This window comes from Melanerpes formicivorus, unplaced genomic scaffold (assembly GCF_026170545.1).
Source record: "Melanerpes formicivorus ecotype bairdi unplaced genomic scaffold, bMelFor1.0.p_v2 SCAF_100, whole genome shotgun sequence".
Lineage (NCBI taxonomy): Eukaryota > Metazoa > Chordata > Aves > Piciformes > Picidae > Melanerpes > Melanerpes formicivorus.
In genome coordinates, this window is record NW_027142452.1 from 444,217 (window position 1) to 454,812 (window position 10,596).

General features: G+C 52.9%; 1 protein-coding gene across 1 annotated transcript; it reads left to right on the forward strand.

Annotated features, from left to right (window-relative positions):
• The first annotated feature begins 150 nt into the window (after positions 1–150).
• HOXB1 (homeobox B1) lies at positions 151–1,915 on the forward strand. Its single transcript, XM_068166381.1, has 2 exons — positions 151–754; positions 1,526–1,915. Exons 1-2 carry the CDS (start codon positions 151–153, stop codon positions 1,849–1,851), a joined length of 930 nt encoding a protein of 309 aa, XP_068022482.1. The 3' UTR covers positions 1,852–1,915.
• Positions 1,916–10,596: the final 8,681 nt, after the last annotated feature.

The window sequence follows — 10,596 nt, forward strand, 5'->3', positions numbered from 1 at the left end:
CAACGCACACCCCAGCCCCTCCGAGGGCTGCGGGGTTCGAGGGCCAGCGATGCATGGAAGGAAGTTTTACAGCTTTGACATACTACCTAAAGGTTGTAGGGCAGGCGGGATCCCCCCCAAAACAGGCTGACCCTCCTCCATCAGTGGCAGATGGACAATACGAGGATGAACTCCTTCTTAGAGTATGCAATTTGTAACCGTGGGACGGGCGCCTACCACCATTTAGAGCAGAGCTCCTCTTCCTTCCCCTCCTGCTCAGGTAGCCCCGGCAGTGACACTTTTCACGGAGATGGTCGCTTTGGGGTTGGGGGGAACGCGGTTGCAGCTGCCCATCTCCCCCAGCAAAACCCCAGTTACTCCCCACCATCCTCCAGTCGTTCCGGTCCCTTCGCGGGCGCTGCCCCAGCCGCTGGGTACCCAACCCAAAGCTGCGGCCCCAGCTACGGGCACCACCAGCTCTACCTCAGCCAGCAGGACGCGGATGGGGTGTACTTCCAGACGGCTGGATACTCCGCCAGCGCGGGATCCAACCTCGGCTCCGTAACTGAGAGCTACTGCACCCCCGGGCCGTACCAGCAACAACACCACCACCACCTTTACGGACAGGAGCAACCCAGCTACTTGTCCGGCGTTTACAGCAACCTCTCACCTTCTTTAAATGAGGACAAAGACCCTGCGTGCCCCTCGGAGCCCTGTCCCAACGCCACGCAGACCTTCGACTGGATGAAAGTGAAGAGGAACCCACCCAAGACAGGTGAGTTTGGGGAGCTCTGGGCGAGGATGGGGAGGAGAGAGGTAGGGAGGCAGCTCCCCAGCCCATGAAGGTTGCCTTCTCCTTCCCCCGGAGTTGGTACCCAAGGTAAAGTGGGCTCATCTTGCAAGGAAACACAGATGGTTTGCTTTGGGTTTCAGTTTTTTGTTTCTTTTTTTGGTGGGGGGGATTATTTTAACCACTTGTTCAGCGCCGAGGGAAAAAACAGCTGGATATTTTCCAGACACATCTGATGGAAGGGCCCTGAGCTCAGTTTCCCACAGGCCCAGTGAGATTTAAGCCCAGCTTGGGATAGGAAAAGCTCCGGGCTTCCCGCTTCTTCCAGAGTCGTGGTTTCCATCTCCTCTATTGTTCAACTTCCTTCTCCACAATCTTCCTTAAATCACAATCTTCCCTCCTCCTCCTCCTTCCATCATCACCCTCCTCTTCCACTCCTTCCCACGCACGTTCAAGTCTTATGGCAGTTTGGAAAGAACTTGGGGCTGGAATGGTTGTAAGGGAAGCGGGGGGCAGCCCTGCAAAGGTTGTATTCATGGACTGAAGGATAGGGATAGGTGAGGATCCAAGAGGGAGCATGAAGCTTCATGCTCCGGGTGGTGGAGGGACCAAAAGTCTAAGGGATGAGGGGACAAGGGAGGCGCGGGGGGCGGGGAGGGGGGTGGTGGTGGGGAATCCAACATCCCCCATCCCCCTCATGCCAGAGAGAGAATTGTTCTGGCTGCTGCTGCCCTGTTGGTGTTTGCTCGTTAACAGCTAAAGTGTCGGAGTACGGACTGCTGGGCCAGCCCAACACCATCCGCACCAACTTCACCACCAAGCAGCTGACGGAGCTGGAGAAGGAATTTCACTTTAACAAGTACCTCACCCGGGCCCGGCGGGTGGAAATTGCTGCTACCTTGGAGCTCAACGAAACCCAGGTCAAGATCTGGTTCCAGAACAGGCGGATGAAACAGAAGAAGAGAGAAAAAGAAGGTCTCGCTCCGACTGCTGCCTCCAGGTCTGCAAAGGACACCAGTGAAGCCTCGGATCAGTCCAACTGCACCTCACCTGAGGCCTCCCCCAGCTCCGTGTCATCCTGAAAGAAGGAACATAGGGACCAGCCAGGGGCTGCCCTCGGGGGATTGCCCTCCCTGCAATCCCCCCCCCCCCCCGCCCTTCCTCTAGACACACACGAACACGCAGCTCCCGCGCCCAGCCCTGTCCACACACACGCGTGGAGGCCAGACCATGCTTCCCTCGGGCTCTGGCTGTCTCCCCACGCGTGATGCTGGTCGTCCCACTTGCAATTTCTCTCTCTTTATTTATAGACCCTTTGTAACCCACCGGGACTCCAAAGGAGCAGCCGCATCCTCCCACACCCTTAGCAATAGGCGTTTGTCTCAGGGACGTTTTTCCCCCTCTCCCTTCTCTTAATTCCTCCCCTCTAGGAACTGCACTTTCTACTACAGAAACTTACAAACGAATTTAGTTCCCTCCCCCACTCCTTTTTCAAACTGTGCAGACGACTTTCACCCGCAGGAATCCTACATTCGATATTTTTAATGTTTGGGGTTTTTTTTAACCTCCCCGAGAGGCTGTTAAAAAATTTGAGGATAATTATATTATTATTATTATTATTATTATTTCCCCTTTCCTGTCCTTTTATTTGCTATCTGTATATTTTGGAACCACAGATGAGGGGACCAAAGCGCTGGAGGCCGTTGCAAAGATCCAGACACCAAGTACCAACGAAAAAACCCAACATCCCCAACTCCTCTGCTGCTCTTTTTGCACTATTTCTGGGTGTTTGTTTTGGGTGTTTTTTTTTAACAGGGTTTTCGACACGCCCTGCGACTGTCACTGATTCGAGGGTGGGAGGAAAGTTGTGTTCTCAGAGTAAAGGAGATGAGGTGAAGGCTGCTTTGGACAGCGGTCACTGTGGTAGACGTGTGAAGGTGGATGGGGAGAGGGCTGCGGGGTGGGGAGGGGGGAGGGGGGTCGTGGCAACCCCAAACACTGATGCTGCTATTTGTTGTCCGGCTCGACAGCCTCAAATCCGGGAGCTAAGTAGCGCAGTTCCCTGTGCTCCCCACCCGTCTCGGGCTTATCAAAGTCCGATAAAACCATGATTTAACCTCAAACTCAATTGTTTCCTTTCCCCACGAGGAACTTCAGGCTAGGACCAAGTGAAAGCCAATTTTGGTAAAAGATTGTTCGAAAGGGAAAAAAAGGTCAGCTAGAAAAACCGAGAGGTTTCTTAATCGGCTTTCTCCCATTTCCCCTCCACTCCCTTCCCCGTGCTCTGTATCTCGAAATGAAACTACCTCACTCGAATAAAGTTTACTTTTCGGCTTTGTTTTGTTTTGGTTTGTTTTTCACCCTCAAATCCTTCAAGGGATATGGAAATCTCTTCTGTCCAGGGAAATGTGGGGAGGGGAAAGCCCGGGCTCGGCGGGAGGAGGAGGAAGGAAGGAAGGAAAAGGTCTCCGGTTGCTGCTAAAACTCCCAAACAAAACGTCCCATCCCGCATCCTGCCTGTACCCTCCGACGTCCCCCTTAGCATAGGCAGGGTCGTGTTTTGGGGACGGGATTAAACCACGGAGCTGCCCCCAACAACTCCAGTTCCCTCAGCTGCCCCTCATAAGATCTCTTCTCCAGGCCCTTCATGGAACGGACTGGTGGGGGGGACCGGTTTGGGGGCTAAGCAAGTTTCTCTGTTACACGGAACAGTTTTGTGAGGCTGATCCAACTCAAACTGGAGCGTTAATTTGATTTCCTTCCTTCAGCTTCCCAAAGCAATCCCTGGAAGGGTGTTTTCCATAGGATAAACACCACACGGAAGCTTTTGTCGGAGGGATGGAGCCGGTGGCTGGGCAAGAGCCATCCTGGGGCCGGGCGGGGAGCAGAGGGAGGGAGTGAGGCAGAGAGCCTGGGTCCAGCTCTGACCTTTTTACCTCGAAACGCCTCTGGGATTTCTAAACAAGTAAACAGAGGGCTGCCAGGAGAAACTATTGTTCTGGCTTCGTCAAATTTGCAAATCTTTTCGGTGGGGGCTTGAAGTGAAGCGAAGAAAGAGCAAAGTACCTGCTGCAGCTGCAGCCAAGCCCCGCAGCACCCTTCGGCCCCGGGACGGCTGAGAAGGCTGAAGGAAGACCTCATTGCTCTCTATAAGTCCCTGAAAGGAGATTGGAGTGAGGTGGGGATAGGTCAATTCTCTCAAGGAACAAGTGACAAAGAGAGGAAATGGCCTGAATTCAAGCCAGGGCTGGTTTAAATCGGGTATTAGGAAAAAAGTCTTTACTGCGAGTGTGGTCAGGCATTGGAATAGGCTGACAGGGGAGGTGGTAGTCACCACCCCCTGGAAGTGTTCAAGAAACCTACGGACATGGTTTAGTAAGCATGTTGTTGGTAGTGTGATGATTGGACTTGATGTTCGAGGGCTTTTCCGACCGAAACAATTCTATGATTCTATGATTTTTTTGCTTTTGGGGTGTGTGTGTCCCTGGGCAACAGAGCATCGCTTTTGCCCAGCGATACCATCTTCCCCCATCGAACACACCTCTCTTGCTGGAGAGAAAAGGGTTCTGAGTGTCCAATTAGCTCAGAGATAAGGAGAAAAAAAGAAGGGGAAGAGGTGAAAAGGTGATTTGGTTACATGAGCGATTTGCAAAACATGAGGAGAGGGAAGGAGGGGGAGGGAAAGCAGGCAGTCAGCCTGACTTTGTAACCTGTTGGGTGTCAGCCAGCTTGGTTTAAGTTACTCCTTGAACCAAGACGATTGAGGGTTTGGCTGAACCTGTGTGAACAGGGCCTTGTGCCTCAAAAAGCTGGTGGGTTTCCACTGAGATATTTCCCCTCCTCACTGACTCCGTTGTCTCCGGGCCCTGCTCTGTCCGGAGCAAGGTCTCGGAGCCCCTCTCACTCCCGGGTGAAGCGGGCAGCGCCGGGATGAAACAACCCCCCCAACCCCGCGGTGAAAATTGGGGAGAGAGGAAAAACTAGGACAACAAGGAGGGTCCTGATGTGACAGTGTGTCGGGCACAACAAAGGCTCCCATCTCCCATTTGAAACTCAAAGAGAGTCTCCGGAAGAGTTGGCAGAGCCGATGCGGATGCTCCCTTACATATGTAACCCCCTCCGGGGTCTCCCCCACCCCGTTCCCTCTGCCCAACCCTCTTTTCTCTTAACAACCATCACGGCACACAGCTCATCTCTTCTTCACCGCCCCTACCCCAACTCTCCCTCCAAGTTTCTCACGCTCCCTTTTGTCTTCAGAGTCCGAACCTCACCGCCGGGAAGCAGAAGCCGGCTGGAAAGGCCACTCCAGGACATCACGTTTTGGCGGGGGATGTCACCCGGCTGGTAGCAGATGCTGTGGAGAGGGACACCTGAGGGACATCCGTGTCCCCACCACAGCTGGAGGGAAGCGGATAGAGAGGTGCTTTAGGACCCACACGGGTACCTGTGCCTCCATCGGGATGGGAATTCGTGCTCTTGCCCTCAGAACATCGGTGTGGATTCCACAGGAAGAGGCACGCAGGGGGCTTTGCAGCACCCCCCTGCCCTCAGAAATCCCTGTTGAGACCCAGGCCTATCGCAATAGCTGGGGATTTGTCACGAGTACGAGGTCTACACACACTCCTTTGTCTGACACGAGTGCCACACAGCGATGTGGCTGTTGCTAACCCGGTTTATTCCCATCTTCACCCCGTGTGCCTGTCCCCGGGTCCCCGGTTCTGCATTTTTCATGAGCAGGAGAATTAGCCAGGTCCCCCTGACCACTCTCACACAAAGCCACGTCTTAATGGAGATTTATTCTTTTAATATCCCAAAGGAAGGGGAAATTCCCAGTTCAAGGAACCTAACCGTGTAAATGATGAATGGCAGCGGTGGTGTTGGAGCTGTTGTCCCTCTGCGGGAGGAGGGGACAGGGAAGGGACACCGGAGCCCCTCTGGCTGGTTTTTGCTCCCCGAGCAGCCTCAAGGAGCACACCCGGAGCTCTGGCCTGGTGGCAGCTCCCCCAGGGCCATCTGTTCCTCACCCCTCGGTGGCAAATGTTTCTGTTCTCCCTAAAGCATTTGTTCTCACGATGTGAGGCCCTTTTGATCTCAGAAGAGGACATTCTATTAAATAATAATAATAATAATCCCCTGAAGACCTCCTCACTTTCAACTCCACTTTGCTGCCTGCTATTAACACTTCTCCTGGAGCCTCTTGGCTCTCAAGGTGTGAAGCATTCCTGGGGGGGGGTGTCTCTGTCTGGTGACAAACACCTTCCCCCCCCCCAGTGGCTGTACTGTGGCTGGGTTGGGCTACTGCTGCCTCCTAAAAGCCTTTGATGGCTTGAAGTGGAGAAGAGGGGTGGAAACCTTCTGGTTCCTCCAAATTCGTTTCATAGAGAAAAACTGGGCAGGGGGCCAGTCCTTCCCCAGCTCTTGGTACAACAGAGCAGGATGAGGCTGAGATGTTTCCACCACACAGTGAGTCAGGGCTGAAGCAGAGTTTGAGCCATCCTCTGTGAGGCAGTGAGGTGACCATGCACCTGCTTCTGCATAAATGCTGCTGATGGAGGTGACACACCCTCAATCAGGTAAAGCAGGAGGAATTTTCATGCCTGCTAAGCCTTCTTGCAACATTTTGACCTGAATGCACTTTCAGGTGCCACTAAAATCCCTGAAGAACCAGGGAAAAGATCTGCAGCCGTGGGAAAAGCACTGATCTGGGGGTGGGGGTGAGTGATCCCTTGCATCCCCACCGGGCAGGAGATCCTGCACACCCAACAGCCTCTCCCCATTCCTGGGGAGTCCTCTTGCCCCACATCCCTGACAGCTTGGTGAGGCTGGAGCCTGGGAGCTGGATCTATATTTTTGTTTGGATTATGTATGTTTATAGCCAACCTATTTGTATCAAACATGTAGTATGCTTATTCTTCAGGATTGAAGCTGTGTAGGTCACCTGGATTTAAGTCAGGAACCTCTGATCTGCTGTCTCCTGTCTTCTGGCTCATCACACAGAAAGGGTCACTCCACGGTGCTGTCCCTTCATCCACCCCTCTGCCCTGAGGCCACTTGCTGCCACCAACACAGATATTTCAGCACTGCTCAGCTCCAGGGCTACTTTAGCCTCTCAGGCAGGTGAAATGAGGTCTGGGGCAAAGGGCTTGGGTGGAAGGAACAATTGCAGAAGTGAGTGTACAAAAATGTTTCCTTGCTCTTCAGAGGCCTCACCTATCCATTCAGTTTACACTGCTCTGACAGCTCCGTTTCAACCCCAGCCTTCACATGGACTCCTTCAATATTTACTCAGGCTGATGGGTTTGCTAAGAACTTGCCTCTGTCAGCCTTGCTCTGTCGGGTTCCCTTCCCCTCAGGCCCAGGTTCACACAGAGTTCAGCCTGAAATGAATTCACCCAAGGATGGGCTCAGCTTGGCCTGAGGACCAAGAGATGGGGTCAAACCTGGGTCTCTGCATCCCAGCCAAGCCCTGGCCAAAGCCAGCACTCAGCACTCCCAGCCAGGAGGCTGCTTTGAAAAATTATTTGGGGTTAAGAAAGACATACACAGACACAAAAAAAAATAAAGAAAAGCCTTAGGCCAGGGGGGGACAGAGCAAGAAAGGCAGGAGCTGGTTTGCAGTGCAGAGAGCACAGGTCAGCCCTGCTGGGAGGGTGGAGAGTTCATGGACGTTTATTCTGCCCGGGGGGTGGTGGGGAAAACTGCGTGACAAGGGACAATCCCTGCAAGCTTAGTGCAACCATAAAGCTGAAACAGAGGGGAAAAGGGATAGGCAGGCGAAGGGAGAGAGAGTGAGGAGGAAGGGAGGATGGAAGGGAAGGAGGAAATGAGTGAGGAAGGAAGGAAGGAAGGAAGGAAGGAAGGAAGGAAGGAAGGAAGGAAGGAAGGAAGGAAGGAAGGAAGGAAGGAAAGAAGGAAGGAAGGAAGGAAGGAAGGAAGGAAGGAAGGAAGGAAGGAAGGAAGGGAGGGAGGGAGGGAGGAAGGAAGAGAGAGAGAGGGAGGGAGAAAAGGAGGGAGGGAGGGAGAAAGGGAGGGAAGAAGGGAGAAAGAGAGTGACTAAGGGAGAAAGAGAGTGACTAAGGGAGAAAGAGAGTGAGGAAGGGAGAAAGGGAGGAAAGGAGTGAGGAAGGGAGAAAGGGAGGAAAGGAGGGAGGAAGGGAGGATGGAAGGGAGGGAGGAAGGGAGGGAGGAAGGAAGGAAGGAAGGAAGGAAGGAAGGAAGGAAGGAAGGAAGGAAGGAAGGAAGGAAGGAAGGAAGGAAGGAAGGAAGGAAGGAAGGAAGGAAGGAAGGAAGGAAGGAAGGGAGGAAGCAAGAGAGAGAGAGGGAGGGAGGGAGGGAGAAAGGGAGGGAAGAAGGGAGAAAGAGAGTGACTAAAGGAGAAAGAGAGTGAGGAAGGGAGAAAGGGGGGAAAGGAGTGAGGAAGGGAGAAAGGGAGGAAAGGAGGGAGGAAGGGAGGATGGAAGGGAGGGAGGAAGGAAGGAAGGAAGGAAGGAAGGAAGGAAGGAAGGAAGGAAGGAAGGAAGGAAGGAAGGAAGGAAGGAAGGAAGGAAGGAAGGAAGGAAGGAAGGAAGGAAGGAAGGGAGGAAGCAAGAGAGAGAGAGGGAGGGAGGGAGGGAGAAAGGGAGGGAAGAAGGGAGAAAGAGAGTGACTAAGGGAGAAAGAGAGTGAGGAAGGGAGAAAGGGAGGAAAGGAGTGAGGAAGGGAGAAAGGGAGGAAAGGAGGGAGGAAGGGAGGATGGAAGGGAGGGAGGAAGGAAGGAAGGAAGGAAGGAAGGAAGGAAGGAAGGAAGGAAGGAAGGAAGGAAGGAAGGAAGGAAGGAAGGAAGGAAGGAAGGAAGGAAGGAAGGAAGGAAGGGAGGAAGCAAGAGAGAGAGAGGGAGGGAGGGAGGGAGAAAGGGAGGGAAGAAGGGAGAAAGAGAGTGACTAAGGGAGAAAGAGAGTGAGGAAGGGAGAAAGGGGGGAAAGGAGGGAGGAAGGGAGGATGGAAGGGAGGAAGGAAGGAAGGAAGGGAGGAAGGAAGGAAGGAAGGAAGGGACAGAGAATCTCAGGAGAAGGGGAATGTGGGATCTGGGCTGTGAGCCCGCAGCTCTTTCACACAGGCTTGTCAAACAGCCACGTGTGAGGGGATTGTCTGCACACCAGCCAGGAGGGAGGTGAGCTCCCTTTTAGTGGCCATAAAACTAATCCAATGAGATTGAATGGATTTGTTAATGGCTATCAAATTGGGGAGGTTATCACAGTCCATGTTGACTGAGCAGCCTGGAGAGGTGGCGAAACACAAACATTTGGGTCTCAGGAGGACTGGGAGAAAAAAGAGGAGGGGAAGGATGGGGAACCTCACACAATTCTGGGTTTTCCCCAGGGAGTTAGTTCAGTGGAGATCTCATGGGAAAAAAAAAATGTGGGAATCTTAACTCATGTTGATCTTAACTTGTGGAGAAGTTAACTTGTGGAGATCTCAGCTTGTGGAGATCTTAACTTGTGGAGATCTCAGCTTGTGGAGATCTCAGCTTGTGGCGATCTCAGCTTGTGGAGATCTTGTGGAGATCTTATGGAGACCTCACCAGGTTTGTTCTCCAGACCCTTCACCCTCTTTGTTATCCTCCTCTGGACCCACTCCAGCTCTTCAATGTCCTTCTTGGAGTGAGGGGCCCAAAACTGACCCCAGGATTCGAGGTGTGGTCTCACCAGTGCCAAATACAGGGGGACAATCCCTTCCTTGGTCCTGCTGGTCACACTATTGCTGATCCAGGCCAGGATGCTGTTTGCCTTCTTGACCATGCTGCTGACATCCCTCAGGTAAGCTGGACCAAGGCCATTTACCTTTTCCTGTGGACGTGACAGTCGAGTTGACCCATTCCCGGCTGCCTGTGAGGACTCTGTTGCTGGAAGCAAGCAGGCAGCAAGCTCTGCCTGCAGGAGGTGGGTGGCCTGAACCCTCCTTAGGACACTTTGGATAAGGTCCATTTGAACAGCTGATGGAAGTGATCTGAGGTCAGCTGGCTGCTGTTGCACAGCGTGGACGGAGCCCGAGAGCAGGAATTTGCAGCTCGCAGGCAGTGCCAAGCCGGTGGGGGGGTGATACCTTCTGCAGCCTTCCAGAAGTGGGTATTTATTGAGGACCTGGATTTTTGTGATGTCTTTGACCTGCTGTGTTAAGCTTTGCCCAGTCATACATGAAATACACCGAGAGAGGCCTGTTTGAACCAGCCTGCACTTTTCTGTCATCATCAGCGCTGGACATAAATCAATTGCAGAGTCTTGGCTCTGAAAGGTATGAGTGGAACCTCATCTGGCTGGCTTAACTGTTGCTGTGCCAAGGCTTCAGTACCCTGCTGGGCTGGACTCTATTCCAGATGAAGCCCAATGTGTGAATTGCCTTTGGTGGTTGTCATCTCCCAGCGAGGAGCAGCATTGATGGCAGCCCGAGGGTATGTGTCACTAACCCGATGCATCTGATGCCTGCGAAATATCTGCTCAGCATCCGAGTGCCTTCTGGGCTCTGCCTCTAGGCAAGAGCAAGAGGATTTCAGGTCAGTATCAGCATCATTTCAGCAGCTTAGCAGGCTAAATTTGGTTCCTCCTGCAGACCTTTGCAGGAGTTTAAAACTCAAGTTCATAAAATTGGGCTCGGAGCAGCTGCTTGAACATCAAAACTTCATGCAGTGATCAGAGGTCAACAGCGTCAAGCCAAGACTGCTGTTGTTTCTGCCAGTAAATTCAGAGTTGCTGAGCTCCCTGGAGATCTCTCCTTCTTGTCCATTAAATGGAGAGCTTGTGAAAGGTGCCAGCAAGAGGCCCTGGGAGAATGAGCCGTTGTGTTCATTCATG

What these genes read in the sequence shown, in the direction of transcription:
- HOXB1 (XM_068166381.1), top strand. Translation starts at nt 151, where the DNA reads ATGGACAATACGAGGATGAACTCCTTCTTAGAGTATGCAATTTGTAAC. An exon ending in GAGGAACCCACCCAAGACAG is followed by an intron (nt 755 to 1,525) that starts GTGAGTTTGGGG and finishes GCTCGTTAACAG; the next exon opens with CTAAAGTGTCGGAGTACGGA.